The sequence below is a fragment of the Podarcis pityusensis genome, assembly GCF_964106645.2.
Source record: "Podarcis pityusensis genome assembly, chromosome: 3".
Classification (NCBI taxonomy): domain Eukaryota; kingdom Metazoa; phylum Chordata; class Lepidosauria; order Squamata; family Lacertidae; genus Podarcis; species Podarcis pityusensis.
In genome coordinates this window covers 108635759-108660096 of record NC_138026.1, presented here as the reverse complement: position 1 = coordinate 108660096, position 24338 = coordinate 108635759, and the positions used below count along the sequence as shown (strand labels likewise).

At 44.9% G+C, this 24338-nt stretch overlaps 1 protein-coding gene across 35 annotated transcripts in view; it reads left to right on the top strand.

Moving 5' to 3' along the window:
• Window positions 1-24338, top strand: part of NRXN1 (neurexin 1) — a 1569693-nt gene that overhangs the window by 1478470 nt on the left and 66885 nt on the right. Inside the window, exon 1 of one of the 35 annotated variants that reach the window (XM_081000838.1) lies at window positions 23738-23943. The exons of 33 other annotated variants lie outside the window; for them this stretch is intronic. In XM_081000838.1, coding sequence (XP_080856964.1) covers window positions 23911-23943 — 33 coding nt within the window. In that variant the 5' untranslated portion in view covers window positions 23738-23910. Of the gene's footprint in view, window positions 1-23737; window positions 23944-24338 lie in introns of those variants that run through there. One more of the 35 variants, XM_081000837.1, reaches the window with a different exon arrangement.

The following is a 24338-nucleotide window of genomic DNA, read 5'->3' as shown; positions in this document are numbered from 1 at the left end:
AACTTTTCAAAAAGCAACAACACTCCATATGCCTTGAGCTTTCATGCTTATCTTTCCAGTGAGCATCTGGAGGAAATGGATTGTCTAGATCCATTTCAACCTGGTTTCAGAGCTGGGTTTGAGAATGAATCAGTCTCAGTGGCCCTAATGGAGCACATTCGTTGGGAAAGAGACGGGGAGTGTGACCCTGCTTCTTTCCTTGATTTCTCAGCAGATTTCTACACCATGGTATCCTGCTGGACTTGCTCTCAGAGATTGATACTGGGGACATTGTTTTACAGTGGTCCTGTTCCTACTTCCAGGGCCTTCTCCAGAGAGTAGGGTTTGGAGTCTGCTCCTCAGGCTCACAGCTGTTATGTTATGGGGTTCCCCACAGGGAACTGTTTTATCCCCAGTGCTATGCAACATCTGTATGGAGCCTTTGGGAGTAGTGATGAAGAGTTGGGGGCAAGGTGTCAACAGTACATTGATAGTGCCCAGCTTTCCTTCTCCATTACATCTGATTCAGGAGAGACAGTGAAAGAGTGGGGCCAAATTGTGGATATGGTGATGAACTGGATGAAGGCCAATAAGATGGATCTCAGATATAGGCCAGTTGCCTGCCCTGGATGGGCATTCCCTCTGAAGGAGCGGGTATGTAGCTTGTGGTTGCTCCTTGAACCATCATTTTTCATTTGAGGCTTAGGTGGCCTCTGTGTCTTGCGTTGGCTTTGGCTGGTACATCACCTACAGCCATTCCTGGATACGGAGAACCTGTCCACCGTAGTTCATGCACTGGTAACCCAAAGACTAAATTATTGCAACACACTCTTTGCATATCCTCCAACATTTCTTCAATGAAAATACAGAATCTTATTGCATACCCTGCCCACAACATTTCTCTGATGAAAACTACATTGTGAAAAGCCAGATGTGTTTTTTTAATTAATAAATAATTGCCCATATCCATTGGGCCCAATTCAGTAAAAATTAGTCACTCAAAAAACCTTTTGAATCATATGATCTTTTTTTAAAAAATAAACTTGTGGTATACAGTCATACCTCAGATTGAATATGCTTCATGTTGAGCACGTTCAAGTCGCACTCCGCGGCAACCCAGAAGTAACAGAGCACGTTACTTCCAGGTTTCGCCGCTTGCGCATGCGCTCAAAATGATGTCACGCGCATGCGCAGAAGCGGCGAAAAGTGACACACGCGTGCGCAGACATGCCGTCGCAGTTACGTTTGCTTCTGGATGCGAACGGGGCTCTGGAACAGATCCCATTCATATCCAGAGGTACCACTGTACAGTCGTACCTTGGAAGCTGAACGTCTTGGCACTTGTATGTTTTGGCTTCCGAATGCCGAAAACCCGGAAGTGAGTGTTCCAGTTTCCAAATGTTGTTTGGAACCCGAACATCTGGCGTGGCTTCTGATTGGCTGCAGGAACTTCCTGCAGCCAATCAGAAGCCGCACCTTGCTTTCCAAACATTTTGGAAGTCAAACGGACTTCCGGGACAGATTCCGGTCGGCTTCCCAGGTACCACTGTGTAAAGTATTTTTAATATATGTAAATAAAGTCAAACATGGGAAGGTTGGGGAATGAGCAGGCAATGCTGGGGATGTTAGATATGTGTGGGTGCAGCCACATGCCTCCTACTCATGTTAATATTTCATTTTCAGGCATAAGACCTGAAGAGGAGCTTATGTGTGTTGATCCTTAAATTCCCTTCCATGCTTGGGTATGCCTCCAGTTTTCACTTAAACATTAAGTGGTCCTTCATTATCCTCTGATAGCTCAGGGGCCAAGAGTGGTGTTTTGCTTCAGTCTATCAAGTTTTGTTTTGATAGCCATGGAACTCTGCCATTTTCTCCAGCTCCTTCATAAGCCACCATCCAATACGACCCTGCCTATGATTGATTTCAAAGGAGACAGCTCTTGAGGTCTCAACTCCCTGAACATATGATGTGCCAGAGATGAGTGGATGAGTTCGGAGTGCATTTAGCAAATGCAAACGAATGCGCTTGAAGCCGCAGTCAGCTATGCCTGACATCCCCTTTGCTTCCTGGGATGGCAGCACGCTCAATAGATACTTTAGGGCTGCCATACGTCTGGATTTTCCCAGACATTACAGGGATTTCAAAGGCATAATTGACGTCTGGGGGAATTTCCAAAAGGTGGTGATTTGTCCTGGATCTTGGGGGTTTGTCTGAAAAAAGCTCTCAACATTTTTCAGGTTTTTCTAAAAAAAAATAATTTTTTTTTTTTAAAGCTGAAGAACTTTTGGGGTGTCCTGGTTTTTGCTTTTTGAAATATGTCAACCCTAGATACATAGCTCGGCTTAGTGCTTTTGGGAGGATGAAGAGCAGAGGAGTGATGCAAACTTGCACTCTGGGGATCCAGTGAAAACAACAAATGAGGTCATGTTTTGCAAGAGTCAGAGAAGCAGTGCGTGTTTGAGAGAAACACTAACACTGACCTTTGGCAGCACCTGATGTTTGACTTTTGCAATTGACATGCTCTTCAAAACAAATTATTGTGTACCAATACCTCACCAGATGTTTGTGTTGTTGCTGCTTTGGGGTCCAAGCCTTTCTGTTTTGGAAAATGTAATTATAGACCGTGTGTGTGTGTGTGAGAGAGAGAGAGAGAGAGAGAGAGAGAGAGAGAGAAGTAGGTATGGATCTCAATTTTGGTTTCTTTCTGTTTCTTATCTTCCCGATCTAAAGTTCAGTTCACCACAGTACCACATCCATTGGCATTTAGAAGGGGGGGAATGTCCTCATGCATATTCTCCTAATACACATATTCTTGTTTGCAACTTGCAACATTTTTTGCAAGTAATTTCTCCTAATATAATGCATTTTCATGTTCATTTCGCAAATACATGAATTTCTAGGCACACTCTCCTATAATCCACCCATTTTTGCTCTTGTTTTTTGATTGGCGAACAAAATTGGAAGATTCAGGAACTGCAAATTTCAAAGGATACCTGTGTTTCTGTTTGAACTTCCTTTTTCAGGAAGTGCAAATTGGGTAGCTTCACATTAAGATGTTAAAACCAAATTTCTCCCCATCATTGGGTTGAACAGCAGCCATCGAAGCAGCTCACGAGTGTGACAGTTCCCCACCATGCAAGCTCCTTGGCTGGGAACATCTATGGCCCACTTTCCCCCAAGTCCCTGGCATGCAGGCTGTTCCCAACAGAAAGGAGAGCTCAGCCACACCTGAGATCCCAAGGATAGTGGGTGGTGGATGCTCAAAGGTGAGGTACAGGAGTGTCTTGACCAGAGGTCAGCAGCTGGCAGGTCTTAGTGTATGTTTCTCAAAGTCATCTGAATGGGAGGAGGCAAGTTAGGTTCCAGCTACATCTCTTTCTCTGGTTCCTGCTCTCTGAATGTGAAAGATGGAGACTTGTGGCCAGACCAATCTGCTGTTCTCATTTGACTGTCAAGTTTGTGTTCCACAAACCAGTGGCCAAACCTCCTTTCTTCATCTGCTCCCTTCTCCAAAGCAGCCCCCTAGGATGATGAGTTCATGCTGCTTCACATTTTGCAAAAGGCATGGCACTGTTCTCCGCTTTCCAGTGAGGAGAGACACCTATATTATGTCAGAAAATGCTGATTTCTTAATAATAATAATAATAATAATAATAATAATAATAATAATTTATTATTTAAACCCCACCCATCTGGCTGGGTTTCCCCAGCCACTCTGGGCGGCTTCCAACAAAATATTAAAATACAATAGTCTGTCAAACATTAAAAGCTTCCCTAAACAGGGCTGCCTTCAGATGTCTTGTAAAAGTATGGTAGTTGTTTTTCTCTTTGACATCTGGTGGGAGGGCATTCCACAGGGCAGGTGCCACTACCGAGAAGGCCCTCTGCCTGGTTCCCTGTAACTTCGCTTCTCATACGAGGGAACCGCCAGAAGGCCCTTGGCGCTGGACCTTAGAATGGGTTATGTGTTGATTGGTTATCTCTTGCTCAGCACCATTTGAAAGTTACTATTTTTTATTTATTTATTTTTTTAAAAGAAAGCTCAACACAGTGGAATAATCAATAGTAGGCCAAATGGCTCGTGCAATTGAAGTCAAGAGTTCAAATTGGTTTGGGGGTTTTCAGTTGCAAAATTACTGGATGGGATTCTATGTTCTGCTCTTCCAGTCTTTCCATCCTAGGAGACATTTCAGCTTGCCAGATGGAACAATCCCCCTCTCCTGTCCTCTCTTCACATACATACTGTTCTGGGCATTCCCCTGACACCCCCCCCCCCGTGAGACAATTTTAGGGGATGCAGAGGCAGGAGATGGGTAGTGGGAGTCTTTGCCCAGGGCTGATGTGGCTGGCTAAGTGAATCCCACCCACCGGCTCTTCACTGGCATATGTTTTGATCTCTATCTTCCCATTCTGTGTTTTGCAGAGGTGTGCTGCATTAATTCCACCGTGCCATATGCCCTTGGGGCATTTATTCTACAGCTGAAGCTCCCATGAAGAGTAGAGAAGAGATTGGAGGTTTCAGGCCCGGCTGTGATTTGAGTTGTAAATTGGAAACGGGAACTTGCAGGCCCCTCAAATTTCCATCCTGCGTTAGGCCGATAAGTCTTTATTGTTTTAATTGCATAGCACCACCGGGCCTCAAATGCTCTGCTCATTAGGAATGGATGAGGAAAACAGCACAACGCTGGCTGCCAAGCAGATGAAAAGTGCATGGGGTATGTTCTCTGTGTAATTTAATTAATACGACACTGTCCTAGTTTTAAGTGTCGAGTTCCTCCCTAAAGAACATAATTTGAAAAAACTTCTTTAGATAAATAGAAATCATTTGATTGGGCTGCTCTTAGTTAAATAAACAGCGACCTTTGATGGGATCTCATGGCTGGGTTCCATCCTGCCCTAAATCTGCTAATTCCAGTCACTCGGTCATCACAGTTTTCCTGCAAGTCGCCTTGAGTCACTTTTGTGAAAGAAGCGGCTAACATATCGAATCATAGAATTTTAAAGTTGGAAGGGACCCAAGGGCCATCTAGTCCAACGCCCTGCGATTCAGGAATAAAAATGCAAAAATATTTTTTTTGTCTTGTTTTGTTTTGAATATCCCCCCTCCCCTCTCCCCACCAGCAAAACAAACCCATGGAAGATTATATTTGCTCTCACTTGCACGCCGTCCCTTTTCTTTACGCATCTTTTCCTACTTATTTGTTATGTTTGAAATCCAGCACGGTCTTCAGGAAGGAACCGAGCTATTGGGAGCATAGCCGTGGCAGCGGCAGCAGGGGGAGCTGCTGAGCAGAGTTCCTGCACATGGACAGATTTTGCAGGCGATGTTTGACAAACGGAACAAGATAATGGGGATCTGTGTCAGACCTCATGTCTATTCGAAATGCACACAGAGAAAGCCTCTTGGGAGTGCAACTAGGACTGGGGCCTTGGTGCTAACGGAGGAGGCATTAATGCTATGCCATAGGCTGTTTCCTGATCTAAATACACCCCAGGCTGCTACCAAACCTACATATTTCCTTAGTTGGTCAAACATTACTATTTACACTGAGAAAACAGCGTGGAGAAAGGGGAGCTAAAACCCAATTGCCCTGTTCTGAATTGTGCTCTCCCGCTCATTCTCACAGCAAGTTTTATTTTAATAAAAAGCAATAAAAGGCAAGGGAAGATTTGTCTCATTTGGCACTGATCTTCTGTGCAACTTGTTCATACCTACTTTTCCACCTCCACTCCCCGCTTCCTCCCTCCCCTGCTTTATCCAGCAGATGTTCTGAAAGGCAAGCGATTTCCTGGCAGGAGCGGGGATTTCTGAGTGAAAGGAGAGGCCCCCAAGTAAAGGAGGAATCAAAGTTACTGCTAATTTTGTGCTTTAACGAAATGTGTACAGAGAGAAATGAATATGAATAATCTGTCAAGTGTGTTCGCTTGAAAAATGGGGGATATCAAAAGATAATGAAACCTCTGCACTTATCTTCCATGCCTAGATGCTAATTCATCATGTCAAATTAGCTTGGATATTGCCACAAGATGTTGCACATTATGCTTCCAAGTCCAGATTACTGATTCTTTTTTTTTTAATGTAATCGGTGTCGAGCGTTCTGTGCATTTTGAAGGCTTGTTGCTCTAAATAAAAGGTAGCACGTTTGAAAGGCGGTGCTGAGAAAGCATCCTTGCTGCCTTCAGGCGCCGATGTAGAAGGAAAAAAGGAAACTAGCTAGCTCGCGGTTGAAGCTGTTAATCCATCAGAAGTTATGTGGAGCCTGTTGTAATTTATCCTAAACCACCAAGGACAGGGATTCCTAGTCATGTTAGATGTTTGCATCTCACCAAACTCTGTGATGTAGTTCAACGCATGCCCATTTTACAGATGGAGTAACTGTGGCTGAGAGGGCCAGTGGAGGACCTAACTGGTTATCTGTGAAAGGCTGCAGTGAGGAGGAATGGTTGGAGCCTCCCCCTCCCCCTGCTCCTGATCAGGATCCCAAATCTTCCCAGGAGCAGGAGGACAGTATAGATTTGGAATAGTGGTTTGCAGAGGGACATAGTTCAGAAGGCAGAAGCTGGGAAATACTGGATGGGGAACAGCTAAGAGAAGATGCACTGGGAGAGAGAGAGAGTTAACAGATTCACTGTCTCTGGACAGCATCCATCCGCTCAGCCCAAGGTCAAAAAGAGCTGAAAAGGTGGCAGCACAGAAAGCACAGTGGTTGCGAGATCAGGTTGCAAGACATGGTAGTAACTAGGGAGGAAGTGGGTGGAACCCTTAATTGGGAGCACTGCCATTCCTAGGAAGGGATTCTTTGTTCTCTTGCTGTGATCATTGAAGTTTCTAACTGGTAAGAAGACACATTTTCCTTTGTTCTGCTTATCTACTGCCAAATCAGGGAGGAAGCCAATTCTCTGAAGCCTGACATTGTAATAGACAGGAGGCTTCTCATACTAGCTCCCACCACCATTGTCACCATCACCATGTTTGTGTGCCTGGAGCAATGTGTGGAGAGCCATTTGCAACCTGAGGGCCACAATCCACTCTGAACTTCTAGAGTGGCTTGGGAATTGACTTTATGCAAAATCTGAGGACGCAGCCTAAAGATGAAAACCTCTCACCCCATCCAAATATTCAAATGACCCGCATCCAAGATTTATTTATTTGATATACAAACCCTTCATCTGAGGATCACAGGATGGTTTAAAACACAAAAATACATAGCGTAACCCTCCCTGCACACATTCGTAGTTTAAAAGACCATTGACTGTTTCATTAGCGAAGATGCTTGGCCCTGCTGCATCCTTTTGAGGATGGCAAGGGACGTCGCAGTGCGAAGCATCTTCGCCCCACACGCCCCTTTCAAAAAGGGAAGGCAGCTGGTTGTGAGTTGGTGGGGGCTGGTGGGCCGAGTCAACATGGCCAAGTTGGGGGGGCATCACTCGTGTGACATATTGCATGTGCGACAGCCCTACCCCACCCCACCCCCATGTTGGGCGCAACTTGGCAACACTGGAAGGCACCAGGCGAGTTTCCCTGGGGAGAGCATTCCACAAATGGGGAGCCAAAGCAGAAAAGGCCTGTTCTCGTGTTGACACTCTCCACACTTTTCTCAGAGCAGGCGCATTCATCTGCTGTTTTGCCTAAGGAGAAATCTCCAAATTCTTGCAGGATAATGCGCTTAGGTAAAATTTCCAGAGTTCGGAATAAACTTAGTTCAGTTGAACTCGTTCAAAGATCTCTAAACTACATTGGAGAGCAGCTCCCATAATCATAAGATGAATTAAATTCATTTTGGTGTACAATTTTGAATGATTCCTAGTTCATCTTCATGTGTTCTCCTCCTGCCCTGCACAGCACCATGATGGTTCAGCACAGCACTACTTTCTTCCCAAGTGTCCTGCATTGTATTTACAGTATGTATGTATTTTTGGCCAAGTAATGTTGTCTTCCGTCTTTGGGGCCTTTGCTAGAACAGAACAAGTGACTGTGTGATCTTGCCATTTGGTGTCAATTGCTGATACTTCACTTCCCTGCCCCCCCCAAAAAAGAAGTGTTGTATTCCAAGTAGATCTGCAACTTTCATTCAGCTTTATCCATATAGTAATCAACTTAAAATTGTATTTGACTAGAAATTAAGAGAGGCTATAAATTACCGTATTTTTCGCTCCATAAGACGCACCTGACCATAAGACACACCTAGTTTTTAGAGGGGGAATGCAAGGGGGAAAAAATTCTTTAAAGGGAGCGCTGAGCAGAGCCTGTCTGCATCCCAAGCTCTGCTCAGCGCTCCCTTTCACGAGCCACATGGAGCATGTGTGCGGCGCTTGCAGGCTTTTCTCCCCCAAGAGCTGCATACACTCCGCGTGGCTCTTTAAAGAGAGCGCGGCTTTTCTTGGAGGTGGGGAAAGGGACAGCCACGAGCTCTGCCCCTTCCCCCACCTCCCGCAAGAGTCGCACGCTAAGCCAGAAGCCAGGACAGCAAGCGGGATAGCCGCGCGCAGCCTCTCCCTGACAGTGGGACAAAGGCTCCCCCAAGAGCCGCACTCCCTTTAAAGAAGGCGCAGAACGTGTGTGCGGCTCTTTAAAGGGAGCGCTGAGCAGAGCCTCCCGCCTGCATTCGCTCCATAAGACGCACATACGTTTCCCCTTACTTTTTAGGAGGGGAAAAGTGTGTCTTATAGAGCGAAAAATACAGTAATATGGATGAAGGGATAGGTAGAAGGTAAACCTGGAGACTTCATTCTCCTAAAAATGCACCCCTTCCCAGCCCACCTCCCTGCCTATGAAATTTCACAATTCTTTCACCAGTTTCTCAAATACATTTCTGTCTCCAATCATGTTTCCTTGTGGGTTTTTTTGGTTTTTTTTAAGTTTCTTGGCTCTAGGGTTGATTTTAATAGCATTTGGTTTTAATGTATATCTCATTATTTGACTGTTATCCTTCTGCTCTGGGAGCCCCTTCCTATAATACTCTATTCCTGGCTGGAAGGCAGGCAAAGCAGCTTCTTGAATGAAAAGTGCCAGGAGTCTCGAATGACTCAATTCATCTGTGTCCTTGTTCTCTTGCCGTCTTCTGGCTGAGATGCGTTGCGAGCCGCGTCTTGCTCAACATGAGTCTTTAGCTTGGCTTTGAAGCTCACCTCTGGGGAGATTTGCAGAACTCTGGCTTACCTATCTAACAGTTAAGATTATCTAGCTGTTTGATAAAAAGAAGATTGGTCCAGAAACGTTGCTCTGATGAGATATGAAAGGCTCGCTTTATAACAACTGCATTCAGACCTCATTTGCGTTCAGGCCCAATTTACATTTCTGAAAGCCCTAGTTACCAAACATTTGATGAAACACTGTGGGCACCGGTCAAAAAATGGCAGCAGCTCTCCACCCCGACCCACTGCCCAGCCACTGGGGGGAAAGGCCATTGCATCAACTGGTGTTGCACTTGCTGAGAAAGAGAGAGAGAGAGATTTTGCTCCATAAGACACACTTTTTTCCTCCTAAAAAGTAACGGGAAATGTCTGTGTGTCTTATGGAGCGAATGTGTGGTGCATTGCTGGCTCCCTTTCTGGCCCTGCCCCCTTGCCCAGGACTCCATTGTTGAATGTTCTGCAGACGGAGGCTGCTTGTTTCCCCAGCGACATGTGACTGGCTGATTAGATTATCTGTCTGGAAACTGTAGAAACAGCTCCCTTTCCTTTCCTTTCCTTTAGAAGCTGCAGAACTGTGAGTTGAACCCCATAAAAACAGGATTTTTTCCCCTTGCAGCGTAAGCTCAACAACCTTGAGCTGATCCTCAAAAACGGGGCTTTTCCCCTTTGCAAAAGAAGCTGCAAAACTGTGAGCTGACCCCCCCCCCAAAAAAACAGGGCTTTCCCCCTTTCCTCCTCTAAAAACTAGGTGCGTCTTATGGTCAGGAAAATGCGGTATATTGTACGTATACTGCTTTGCTAAGAAATGTGGGATGGAAATACCTCAACTACAAGGCTTCACCTCTAGTGGTGAAATGAGATGGGTCACCCTGGCTGAACTAATACACAAATTCACACTGTCCCAAAATTTCCCTCCTTTTTTTTTTTTTGAGGGGGGCTGGCATATTATATAAGTAAATGAGAACATAATTGCATTCAGAAATTATCAAAGGGGAAAGAACATTTTAGCGAAGTTTTCAGGAGGGGGGATGCAGAGTTTATGGTGGGCTCACCTCGTGAGGTGGCCAAGGGGTGCTTCTGTGTGTCCTTTCTTTAATCCTACAAATCGTCTTCCCGGTGGTCTCTATTCCGTAGCCTTCTTGGGTGTGCAGGCGTCCATAAAATCCCAGGGAAGACATCATGAGGCAACTCTTCCCTTGGGGCCTCCTTAGATCAGGAAGGGTGGGCAGCCAGGGAGGCTGCAAAGTGCTGGAGAAGTGTGTACTAGAGAATAAAATACCTAGGCCACTTTGTAATGATAAGGTAAGTTTATAACCTTGGAGCCACCAGATTTCTGATGAATTTCTAAAAATGCCCAGAGAAGAAATCAGAAAAAATGGAAGCCTCTTTTACAGGGTACTTAAAGCTTTGAGAAACTGGAGGAGAGATGCCAGCATAGAACTCTGATATAAATAACAATTATTCAGGGGTGTTGGTATAGTGCTAATATTAGTCGCTTAATTTTTCTGCAATAGAACAGAGAGAAACTTCCCAGCGCTCTTCTGTACTTGACATTATAGTCAAAACACCTGCTGGATCAAGTGCCAGATTTAGACTCCCAGAAACTAGGAGCTCTGCTTAGGAGGCCTTAGGAGAACCAACACCATCCGTAATAATCATTGCTTAGGGAATGATCTCCTTTAATTTGCAAGGAGGGTGTCACTTTCTAACGATCTGTTTTCAAAAATGCACCTGCTAATTATCTTTCCTGCCACCCAACGCCCCTCATTTCTGAACCGTGAGGCTGGGTGTTCCTGAGAGAAGCAGAGTGGAGTCACAAGTAGGAGAAGCAGCACACCTGATGTTGTCTTTTGATTTAAGGAGGAAAAAATGAAATAAAGCCCAACATCAACACTAGCACATCACATTCCCTGGTCTGCTAGCCTTCAGTTTTAACCGTTAACAAATGTGAAATTTGAAGGGCCTCCCACAAAGACTGGAAATACAGTGGTGCCTCGGGTTACATACGCTTCAGGTTACGTATGCTTCAGGTTACAGACTCTGCTAAACCAGAAATATTACCTCAGGTTAAGAACTTTGCTTCAGGATGAGAACAGAAATTGTGCTCGAGCGGCGTGGCGGCAGCAGGAGGCCCCATTAGCTAAAGTGATGGTTCAGGTTAAGAACAGTTTCAGGTTAAGAACGGACCTCCGGAATGAATTAAGTACTTAACCCGAGGTACCACTGTACAGTGGTACCTCCAGTTGCGAACAGGATCCGTTCCAGAAGTCCGGCCAGATCCCGAAGTTTTCGCAACCTGAGGATCACTGTTATACACATGCGCACAGCGGTAGACCGCTAGTGTACATGCGCGCGCAGCGAAACACTTCCAGGTTTGCAGCTTTCGCAACCTGAAGTTTACATTACCCGAGGGTAACGTAACCTGAGGTGCTACTGTATATGAGTTTTTAAAAGAAAAAGAAAAGAGGGTGCTGCAGGGTTCCTGAGAGACTAATTCCTGGATCAGGGCCGCCAACAGGCTTCCCAGTCAGCTGCACTGCAATCCTTGTCATCCCAAGGCATTGTGGGTAATTTGCAAATGGCAGTTTTGAGCTACTCAGTGTTGGGGGGCCCCAAACCAGATGCCAGTATCACAGTGGGGCCTGCTGCTGTAGCCCCATAAACTGCCCAAGGATCTGATGTGCTGTTGGCAGACTCAGTATCACCACCATCATCATAATCTATATATCTGTCGCTTTCACACGTGTGTTTTTTCTGGCTTCAACGTATCCCTCAACTCTTCACAGAATCATAGAATTGTAGAGCTGGACAGGACCCCATCTAGTCCAATCCCCGGCAATGCAGGAATCACCCACTTGTGGAATGCTCTCCTCAGTGTGGCTCGCTTGGTACCTTCATTACGTATTGTCAGGGACTGGCTGGATGGAGTGGTGGGAGGCACCAGCCGGGGAACCCCCAAGGGAAACCCCAGAGGGAGAAGGCTCAGAGCCGGAGAATTGGTGGTGGGGCATCAAGAGGCCGCTGAAGAATCCAGGGAGTCTCCCCCTTCTGCTGCAACAAGCTCCCTTCCCTGCTGGTCTCCAAAAACGCGCAGAATAATGAGGAGGGCAGAAGGAGGGCAGGGTGTTCATTTCCTTGAATAAAAAGTTAACTTCACTGACAGTTGGCTCTGCTTCTTCGTGCTGACCTACATCTGAGTCCAGCCCTGACATCTATCTTTAGGCACCAGGAAAAAAAGCATTCCTCTCCTCCCAGGCCTTTGGCTTTAAATCTCTCTCTCTTTCTCTTTGTGTGTGTGTGTGTGTGTGTGTGTAAGGGGTTATTATTTTTGTTTGTTACTATGTTAGGCATTTTTATATCGCAAACCACCTTGTGATCCTCAGATGAAGGCCGATGTAAAAAAAATAATAAATAAAATAAACATCACAGCAAATTTGGAGTCCAGAGGAGGGTGTACGAGTGTGTGCAGAAACATTTGCATTTGTTGCCCCGTCCACTTCCCCCTCTGGCCCTGCTCCCTGCTGGCATGTGGCCCTCAGAAAGTTCCCCAGAAGGGAATTTGGTCCCTGGGCCAAAAGCGTTTCAGCACCCTGGCAAGACTCCCAAACAGCCATCTTCATTTATCCAAAGACAGATCCTAGCATTTGGTTATACAGTCATACCTCGGGATAAAAACGCTTCAGGATAAGTATTTTCAGGTTGCGCTCTGCGGCGACCCGGAAGTAACGGAGCGCATTACTTTTGGGTTTTGCCGCTCATGCATGTGCAGATGGTCAAAATGATGTCACGCGCATGCGTGGAAGCAGCGAAATGCGACCTGCGCATGCGCAGACGTGCTGTTGCATCTTACATTCTGTTCGGGATGAGAATGGGGCTCCGGAACGGATCCCGTTCACATCCCGAGGTACCACTGTATAAATCAGCAAATGCAAATGTTATGTAAATTTCTGTCCCGAGCCTGTACCCACAGTTTTTAAAGTACTGAACAGCACTCCTGACCTGGGCTGCAGCATACGTGACAAGGGGGGAAATTTCAGTATCTTCTTTCCCCTTTATTTGAAAATCAGGCCTCTTGTGCTTAACTGTGCTACAAGCTCAGCACTTAACTATTAGTTTCAACTTACTCCCCCCACCCACCCTCTGCCCTAAAGAGAAAAAAGAAAATGAGCACTCATGGGTAATCTAGTCAACTGTGAACAATCAGGACATGTTAACATTTTGAAAGTCTAAGAAATGTGATGCATCCAAGTCAATGAGACAAAAATTATGGCGCTGGATGTAACAACCTGTACAGTTGTCCCTGCATATTGCTGTTTGCTGAGTTAATTGAGCGCGTATGTAAGGATTAATTAGAAAATCAATCAATCATATGTACTTATCTGGTCCCCATCAGTTTGCAGTGTATTTATCTTCATAATCTCCATGTGATGAAAGATGGGCAATTATCCCCATTTAGGTTACACACACACAACCAGTTTCCATATTAAGGATAACACTGTTAGTTAACTCTGGTCTGCTGGTGTGATTAACTACTGTCGAGAAGTGTTGTGGGTGTTCACATGACCAAGCAGCACTGCAGTTATTGCAGTTGGATTTGCTGTTGTAATTTATGGAAAAGCTGTCTCTGTGGGCTCAGCCCTTCCATTGGGACTGGCTCAAAGACACAGTTATAGAATCAGAGAACTGCACTGTTCAAAGGGCCCCTAAGTGTTATCTAGTCCAAACCTCTGCTTAAAAACCTCCAAGGAAGGAGAGTCCACAACCTCCCAAGGAAGTTCGTTCCACTATTGAACAGGTCTTACTCTCAGAAAGTTCTTCCTGATATTTAGTCAGGAGTCTCCTTTCTTGTAAGTTGAAGCCATTGGTTCAGGTCCTCACCTGTGTAGCAGCAGAATGCTCCATCATCTGTGTGACAGCCTTTCAGATTTTTGAAGATGGCTATCATATCTCCTCTCAGTCTCCTCTTCTCCAGGCTAAACATACCCAACTCCCTCAATGGTTCCTCATAAGTCTTGGTTTCCAGACCCTTGATCATCTTGGTTGCCCTCCTCTGTACACATTCCAGCTTGTCAATATCCTTCTTAAATTGTGTCACCCAGAATTGGCCACAGTATTCCAGGTGTGGTCTGACCAAGGCGGAATAGAGCAGTACTATTACTTCCCTTGGTCTGGACACTATACTTCTGTTGATGCAGTCTAGAATATCTTGAGCTTCCTTTCCTTTTCTGCCACATCATACTGTTGACTCCTGTTAAGCTTGTGGTCTATTAAGACCCCTAGATCCTTTTCACATGTACTGCTAGTAATAATAATAACAACTTATTATTTATACCCTGCCCACCTGGCTGGGTTTCCCCAGCCACTGTGGGCAGCTTCCAGCAAAATATTAAAATACAATCATTCATCAAACATTAAAAACTTCCCTAAACAGGGCTGCCTTCAGATGTCGTCTAAAAGTCAGATAGTTGTTGTTCTCTTTGACATCTGGTGGGAGGGCGTTCCACAGGGCAGGCACCACTACCAAGAAGACCCTCTGCCTGGTTCCCTGTAACTTGGCTTCTCATAGTGAGGGAACCACCAGAAGACCCTCGGCGCTGGACCTCAGTGTTGTGGCAGAACAATGGGGGTGGAGACGCTCCTTCAGGTGTCTACTGTCTAGTGGCAACTATTGTATGGGAACTCTGTTGCGGTTTTCCTTACATACAGGAGCACACATATGTGTGCACACACACTCACAAAGTGACACTCCAGTTAAGGGTGGTAGAGCAGGAAACTGGCAGATCAAACCCACAGGGCGGCAGACCCTGGGAAATTCTCTTAGGCAAGCCTCGTGGAACAGAATAGGAGAATAGACAATTAGCAGGAAAGGGACGCCATTTGGATTTTCTGCCTCAGGCATTGCAATGTCTTGGGGCAGCCTTGACTCACAGGCACACACTTCCATATACAGTTTAGGGAAGAATGTGAACTCCAGGAATAAGTATTGTTTTGATTTAACTGGCTAGGCAAGGTCAAGACAGGAATTGTTTGGTAAAGGTGATAGCCATAACTACAGGTGTTTCCGAGGGCCTGTAAGGGCAAAAGAGGGGTGGAATGTGGCAAGCCAAAGAGATGCACCTGCAAGCTCCTTACAGGAAGGAGGAGATGTGAAGAGGAAGTGTCACCAGTAGAGAGGGTAAATAAGCAAATCAGGAAAGGGAAGCATCAAAGAAAGCTCAGGATCAAGGAAGCGGAGGGTGATAAAATTGAGTGACACTGTGCGATGTAACTCGCAGCTTAAGGGCACAAGGGCAGAGAAGAGGTACTTAAATTTTAATGAAATAATCAATACCAGTGTCAGGTTTCTATGGTGGACACATCCTTCCAAGGCATTTCCTTACTATATTCCTTGATCTCAGGAAGAATGGTGCAAGATTTGGTTGCAATACCTTAAAAGGTGTCCAAATGCATAGTGGACAGATAAGAGAAGCAACTTTCCAAAACAGATAGCAGAATCATTACTATTATTGGGTTGCATCCCAGTGTTTGTTATCTTCAGAGCAGACCCATTGAAATGAATGGATGTGACTGACTTAGGTCCAGGTAATTTCAGTGGGGCTACCTTGAGTAGAACTTTGTCAGGCACAGAACTTTTAACTCCAGCAAGGTGAGCAGTGATTGTTTCTTGTCCAAAGTAGTTACTTGTCTGGGCAGCTCTGGTAATAGTCACTTAAAACGGAATCCTCAGAGGAGTGTGAAATGAGCACTGTAGTTCCTGAATTTCAGGAGAGCCCTTCAGCTGAAAGCAAGAATATATTGCAGAAATCCATCTTGGAGTTTTGCAAAAGCAAGAGATATGGCGCAGGATCCCACTCAGCTTGTTTTGCTCTATTTCTTTCTTTAAATCATCTCGATAATTTCAGGAGGGAGTCACCCAGCGGCCTAGGTGGGCCCCTCTAATTACGTTTTCATAACTTTCGAATTCATCGGTAAATAATGTATTTCCTAGTGTGCGGAACTGTGGAGGCGACGTTATTGTTTTACTTATAGGTAGGCAACCTTTGCAAATGGAATCGGCACTGCTGAAAACGAGAAGGCGGTCACTGCGAAAAAGAGCCTGGCTAATTATACCAATGGGAAAGCATTCTCCTTTGTTTCAGGAAGAGTCTTGTAAAGTTATTATGCAGGTGCCTCCTCAACAGTTTGTGGCAACTTTGTCCCCAAAATTTTTTCGCTGCTGCAGACTTTTACTGAAGAGGTGGGAAAACATAAGCTTTGAGGGCTGAATGTGGCCCACCAGTATGTTCTATCTGGCCCTTGGAAATCTCCATAGGCCACTCCCCCTCTCCACAGGCCACACCCCCTCACTGGCTCCTCTATGCACTCCAAGCATTTTCGCCTGGAGAGATTTTGCCCTTGAACTCTGATAGCACCTCTTCCTTGTTTGATAGAGGAAAGAAGAGTGGGGGGGGCGTGTAGAAACTATCCTACTGTACTTAATATAAAGGTAACTTCTGCAATAAATGCTCCACCAATTTTTGCCAATGGCTCCATCCTTTAATGGCATTTGGCCCTGGAAAAGGTGTGTAGCCTTCAGACTGAGAAAGGTTTCCGAACTCTGTCTTCCTGAAATAGGTAAAGGTAAAGGGACCCCTGACCATTAGGTCCAGTCGTGACCGACTCTGGGGTTGCAGCGCTCATCTCACTTTATTGGCTGAGGGAGCCGGCGTACAGCTTCCGGGTCATGTGGCCAGCATGACTAAGCTGCTTCTGGCGAACCAGAGCAGCGCACAGAAACGCCGTTTACCTTCCCTCCGGAGCGGTACCTACTTGCACCTTGATGTGCTTTCGAACTGCTAGGTTTGCAGGAGCAGGGACCGAGCAACGGGAGCTCACCCCGTCGTGGGGATTCGAACTGCTGACCTTCTGATAGGCAAGTCCTAGGCTCTATGGTTTAACCCACAGCGCCACCCGCGTCCCTTCCTGAAATAGAGATCTCTAAATCGGAGCCTTTGGGGTGGGGACTTAAAGCAAGATGGTAAACTTTAGTTTAACACTACTCACATTTTAGAACAGAAGTCACCAGCCTTTGTCGATCATTGGGTGGATTACTCCAGCCCCCTGCAATTCGGGAATCACAGCTAAAGAATCCCGGACAGACGGCCATTCAACCTCTATTTAAAAACTTCCAAGGAAGAAGGGTCCACCACCTTTTCACATGTCAAGCCAAGCTGTGCAGCTGGTTCTTCCTGCCTAAGTGCAGAATCTTTTGTCCCTTTGAAAGTCATTTTGTTAGTTTGGGCCCAGTTCTCTAAGCTGTTAAGGTCATGTTCTACCCCAATTCTGTTTTCAGCGGCCTTGACTTACCCCTTTTGGTTTGGTGTCATCTGCGAATTTGATGAGCATCCTCTCGATTCCTTCATCCAAGTTGTTTATAAAGACATTGGACAACAACGGGCCTAGGTCAAAACCATGTAGCACCCCACTTTTCACTTTTATCCAGGATGGTAAAGACCCGTTAGTATGTACTCTCTGGGTTCAGCCAGCTACAAATCCACCTAACAGGAATAAATATCATCTAGCCCACATTTTACCAGCTTATCATGGGGGACATTGTCAAAAGCCTTACCGAAGTCAAGATACTCTGCATCCACAATATTCTCCTTCTCCACCCACAACATTCTCCTCTGTGTAAAAATTCACCCTCCACAATGTACACAGTGTAGGTACACAGTCTTCAGCTGTAACCATGCACAAAATGAAGTGCTCCTCAGAAGCCACCAACTGAGTTTTATGAGAGCTATGAGCTGAAGAACTTCCCATTTAACAGAAGTGGCAAAATGGAAAAATACAATTCTTTAATCTGGTGGTGTTATTATTCTTGCGCTCAGTGAATCATACATGTTTATTCTTGAGAGCCGCAATCTTTTTTTTTATATTTTCAAAGTCGATGCAAACCAATTCATCAGAGACACACAGACGGTTATGTAAGGGATGCATTTGTGGAGGCCTTCACTCCCCAAAAGGAATTATTCAAAGAAAAATATATATTACCATGTCTTACTCACAAGACCATATTTATTAATTTAGGAATGTATCCAAGAAAGTCACCCTGGCCGTACACAGCAGTCTACTTGTACAATGAACCTTCCCTTCCTCTTATTCTCCCCCCACCCCCAATGTGCCCCCTAGGGATGCAGGTGCCACTGTGGTCTAAACTACTGAGCCTCTTGGACTTGCCGATTGGAAGGTTGGCGGTTCGAATCCCCATGACAGAGTGAGCTCCCGTTGCTCTGTCCCAGCTCCTGCCAACCTAGCAGTTCGGAAGCACACCAGTGCGAGTAGATAAATAGGTACCGCTCTGGCAGGAAGGTAAACGGCGTTTCCGTGCACTGCTCTGGTTTTGGTGTTCCGTTGTGCCAGAAGCGGCTTAGTCATGCTGGCCACATGACCCGGAAAAACTGTCTGTGGACAAACGCCGGCTTCCTCAGCCTGTAAAGTGAGATGAGCGCCACAACCCCAGAGTCGTCTGGACTTAACTGTCAGGGATCCTTTACCTTTTTTTTAATATGCCCCCTAAATCTGTTCTGGGGTTTTTTTCCCCAACCCCTCCCCTCTCCGAGCAGATATTTTTGAGCAGAGCAGAGATGGAAGCCACATACCATTGGGCAAGCAGAGGTCTGTGGCACACGGTACATCATCATCATCATCATAATTCTGTTTGGAGCTGCTGCTCATCTGACTGGGTTGCTCCCAGGTGTTCTGGGCAGCTTCCAACAGAATATTAAAAACACAATAAAACATCAAACATTTGAAACTTCCTGAAACAGGGCTGCCTTCAGATGTCTTCTAAAAGCCAGATAGTTGTTTATTCCTTTGACATCTGATGGGAGGGCATTCCACAGGGCGGAAACCACTACTGAGAAGGCCCTCTGCCTGCTTCCCTGTAACCTCACTTCTCACAGTGAGGGAACTGCCAGAAGGCCCTCGGAGCTGAACCTCAGTGTCTGGGTTGAATGATGCTGGTGGAGATGCTCCTTCAGGTATACATGGCCAAAGCCATTTAGGGTTTTAAAGGTCAGCACCAACACTTTGAATTGTGCTCTGAAATGCACTGGGAGCATTCTTTAAGATCAGTGTTACTGAATGGGACAGTTTCTAATCTATCACTTCTCAACAGCTCAGGCCAGATGACTTATCTGGCCCTTAGCCATGGCAGAAAGCCCATGCACTGTGCGTGATAATAATAATTTAATATTTATACCCTGCCCATCTGGCTGGGTTTCCCCAGCCACTCTGGGTGGCTCCCAACAGAATATTAAAAACAAGATTAAACATCAAACATTAAAAACTTCCCTAAACAGGGAATGGATGGATGCTTCAGTTGAGATTCTTGCATTGCACGGGGTGGGACTAGATGACCCTGAGAGTCCCTTCCAACTCTACATTTCTAGGATTCTAGGATTCTGTGGTCAAGATGTTGTGTGTGTGTGTGTGTGTGTGTGTGTGTGTGTGTGGTTGTGTGGTTATATATATATATTGAGGCTCAAAAGAGAATGAAGCAAGTTTAAAGGCATTACTAAATAAGAGATGAAGTATCTGACATTTTTACCCCAGAATGGAACCGACAGAGAGGATGGTGGGAATCGAGTTCAAAATGAGCTTGGGCTCTCTGAGCTTTTGTTAGAATAATTGCTAAGTTAATTTTGTCTTTCCTGTGCTGAAGATCACTTGTCTTCTTCCTTACTGTAGACATTCATTATCCTAAGTAGTTTTGAGTGATTCTCAAAAGGCCCTCAGGGAGCTGGAGAGGAGGACTTGATAACGTTAACCCTTGGAGCTGTCATGACTCATTGGTTCTTAGCAAAAAGAGAGAGAGAGAAGAAGAAAAACTTGCACAAAGTATAATGCCTTATAACCTATTGGGTGTTGGGCCAAAGGCAACATGCTCACAGTTCTTCCACGGGTGCCTCTCAGTGTATAAATTGCTGGTCCTTATTTGTCATTTAAAAATTATAAAATTAAGAACATACTTTGCTAGAAAAATCTCCAACGTTCAATCCCCAGCATCTGCAGGTATTCCCTGAAATCCTGGAGAGCTGGTGTCAGTCAGAGATGGTAATAATAATAATAATAATAATAATAATAATAATAATAATTTATTTATACCCCGCCCATCTGGCTGAGCTTCCCCAGCCACTCTGGGCGGCTCCCAATCAAGTATTAAAAACAATACAGCGTTAAATGTTAAAAACTTCCCTGAACAGGGCTGCCTTCAGATGTCTTTTAAAGATAGGATAGCTACTTATTTCCTTCACATCGGAAGGGAGGGTGTTCCACAGGGTGGGCGCCACTACCGAGAAGGCCCTCTATCTGGTTCCCTTACTTCTCGCAATGAGGAAATCGCCAGAAGGCCCTCGGCGCTGGATCTCAGTGTCTGGGCTGAACAATGGCGGTGGAGATGCTCAGTGGTCTGATTTGATACAAGGCAGATTCCTGGGTTCGTAGTGTAGCCATAGCAAACATGTTCCAATGTTATAGGGCTGTAGCTGAGAGGTAAAGTATCTTCCGTTGATTCAGAAGATCCCATGTTCAATTCCTGGAAGTTCAAGGTAGGGCTGGGAATTTCCCCCCCACCTGAAACCCCAGAGAGCTCCTGCCAGCCAGTGTAGACAGCATTGAGTCAGAGGCACCAATGGTCTGATTGAGTGTAAGACAAAATCCAGTGTTCCTGTGTGTTCCCAAAGGAGCCAAGGGGGGCAAACAACCAAACGGGAAGCCAGCACGATTAAAAATAAAATGAAAGAAAGCACTGGAAAATATTAGTTTTGTCTAAAATTGCTGAAAAACAATGGCATAACCTCACATGTAATAATTGCCAGGAACAGTCTCTTTCATCCATCAAGTGCCTGGGCAAACAGGAATATTTTTAAATTCCTCCTGAATGTTCATACTGAGGGAGGCAGATTGAGGAGGGTGAGAAACTTGATTCATTTAGAGATGAATCTACCTAATTCACAATTCCCAAAATGATAACACAAACTAAAACACAGTCGTACTTCAGAATTCACAATTGATTTGCAAGCAGCGTATCATTTGATGTCTCCCAGAGAATCTTGGGAATTGTAGTTTGTTATAATTATTTTATTATTATCTATTCAATTTCTGTACTGCCCGTCATCCAAGGATCACAGGGCAGTTTACAGTATAAACACAAAAATACACAACACAGTAATAAACAGAAACAGTTAAGAGTGCTGAACTGCAATTCCCAAAGTGGTTTAACAATCAGTCTCTCTTCTCAGGGAATTCTGGGAACTATAGCTCTCAGAGGGAAATAGAGATTTCCTAACGGCAATCAGCACCCTTAACAAACTTCAGTTCCCCATATTTTGGGGGGGGAGCCATGAAAATGAAAGCGGTATAATATTACTCTAAATGTATGCTGCAGGTGTGACCTGTGCCTTATTTAAACATATGCTGTGAATGCTATTTCTGTGGGATTCTATCCATGATGGACCATTTGCACATGCAAATGATAAGAGAATGTTGCAATCACATGATAATAAACATACATGTGTGAATCAATTTCAGCTGAGTTCAGGAATGTGTGTTATGTGTGTGCTTATAGCCTCTCCCCAATGTACATTTTTTGGCTATTGGTTATTGGAGGTGGTGTTGTTAGTTTGTTTTTGTTCCTTCCACACCTTCCTTGCATCTGTACTTAGAAATTAGGTATCTGGGGTATGTAAACAGCTATTCCTCCAGTTGCCTGCAATGACTAAGAATGATCTCCAAGTAAAGGTGTCTGTGTCTTTTGTGGATTTTGATGAAAGACTCTCATGCTTTTTTGTACATGCATGCTTTGCTAATGGTCACACTGCATCATGGGTTTTGATTTCTTTGGGCTATTTAAACATGTTCGGCTTGCAAGTGTGGAAATGCCTTGCTGTGAAAGATTGAAATATGATTTTGCCATCAGGCTACAGTTAGTTTGGAGCGAAAGGGTTAACATGTCACAAAATTACAACTTGATGTAAAGGTGAAAATATTGAGAGAACCCCAGGGGCTTGGCGCAGCCTGGTTGAAACATAACAGGAACGCCAATATTTTTGACATGGCATAATGTGTGTTAATGGGATTTGCAAGCAGATCTATTGGAAATGTATTGGATTTTCATATCGGCAGCAGGATAGCCAGATTAGGACATAAAAGTGGATTATTAACCAGCTCAAATTCTTTTGTGGGTTTTGTTTGATTGCTTGTGTCTTGTTTGTGTGCATTTTGGAGGCATTTTGGGGTTCTTGTTTTTTCCATTGCTTCTTCCCTTTCGTCTTTAACTTGATCAAAGCTGATTTTGTAACATAATTTACCTTGAAGAACCATGCATTATATCTGCTTATTGCTGACTGATGAGTGATAGCAGATGTACTTTGGGGGAAAAAGGTTTCCCATATGGCATCCCAGATGTTTCCTTACTCCTTTGTGGATGAATTATTGTAACTTTCGCAGTGAGGGCAGTGTTAACAGTAAATAATTATATCTTTCAAATGCCAAAAGGAACAGCTCATTCTGCTAAGGAAGCCAATAGTGAATGTGGCAGGATCTATGTTACCTGAACTCCCAGATCTCTTGGTTTGTTGAGTCCTCCTGCATGCACTCCATTTCATGCAAAAGCTTTATTAATCTGGTAATAGCCAACATTGTTATACTCAGAGTAGACCCATTCACTTCAGTGGATTTACTCTGAGTAGGGCTAATGTATGCCACCCATTGTTTATCTGATGAGCTGGTTCCCTAAATTTATCCAGGACTCTGAAGCTGAATAGATCATTCCGTTCTGTCTTGTCTGCTGACCTACTTACGCGCAAGAAGCGCTGAAAGAATCGCCAGAGCTTCTCCCCCTTTTGTTACCTTAGAGAAGCAAACGCCTGCCTCTCACAAGATGGGTTTGCCTCTCTTAAAAACGTGCCGCTCTCAATGGCACCGCAGCATCTCCATAACACATCTCTCAATATCGCCTAATTGTCATCATGGAATCATCGTGCAGAAAACATTCATTATAAAACACAACACAGGCAAAATGCCATTCATTAGCCGGGGCATAAAAATGATAATTACAGTCAGAAGGTTGTGTGTGTGTGTGTGTGTGTGTGTGTGTGTGTGTGTTCTGAGGCAGCCCTGGATTGAGGGCTGCGTGCTAATTGCACTGTTTAAGCTTGCAAATTAATGGGAAGCAAAAACACAGTAATCAGCCAAAGGGAAATAGATCAAAATAGTTTAAGTAGGATTTACGGCGGTGGGGTTCATTTCTCTCCTCCATCGCTCCCAACGTGTCTTCTTCTTAGTTTCTGGCTTAATTACATTCAGTTGGAGTTGCAGAAAACCTGAAACTGAGCAGAGGTGATTGTATAATATACGAGCGCGTAATGTATTCCTCGCATCTGCAAGCCGGAGAGGCGGGTAGGAGGGGAAACAGGCTGCCTTAAGAGTGGTACCCAATGGTGAGGCACAGCACTCCTCATCCGCAGGAGAAACTGCAGCATCCTCTCTTGCAGCAGAAGTCCAGCCATTGGCTTCCCTGCGCCCATGTGACCAGCAGAGCTCTGTTTCTACCCCCCCCCCTCTCGTCTTCCATCTGTGTGCGGAGCACTGATAGGCCGGGCTGATGCGCAGGCAATTTATCATCTCGATCTCCCACTGAGTCAGGAAGCTCTCCTGTCACCAGTATTGATTTCAGAGGATGGACTAAATTTCCTAGGATTTCCATTAAGAATTAAGAAAAAAGCTATAAGCACGCAGGGTAGCCAGGCAGACATGGATATGAGATGGCACTGTGAATCCTCTCAGGTAGCTTCTTCTCTCACGGCCGATGCAGACCAGAGGCTAAGCACTGCAGCATGCAGGGTTTAAGAGACTTAGTCGAAAAAACAAAAAAAATATGATTATGATGATAATAAAGGAGGAGGAGGAGGGGGCAAGCATTTGCACCAATTACTTTTTCTTCTCTTTTCTTTTTACCAAAAAAAAAATATGTCTTTATTTAAATTAGAAATTGTCTTCTTGGAGATTGCATGCCGTTAAAATACGGAGCTCAAATTTCTGCATGCGATCTGGCTTTTTGAATTTCAGGATCTTCTTCTTTTACGCTCAAGAAACTAGCACTTTAAACCCTGGTGCATTCTGTTCTCTTTAACTGCTGCTTTTCTAAGCCACAGCTTGTGTGTGTGTTTGTGTTCACGCGC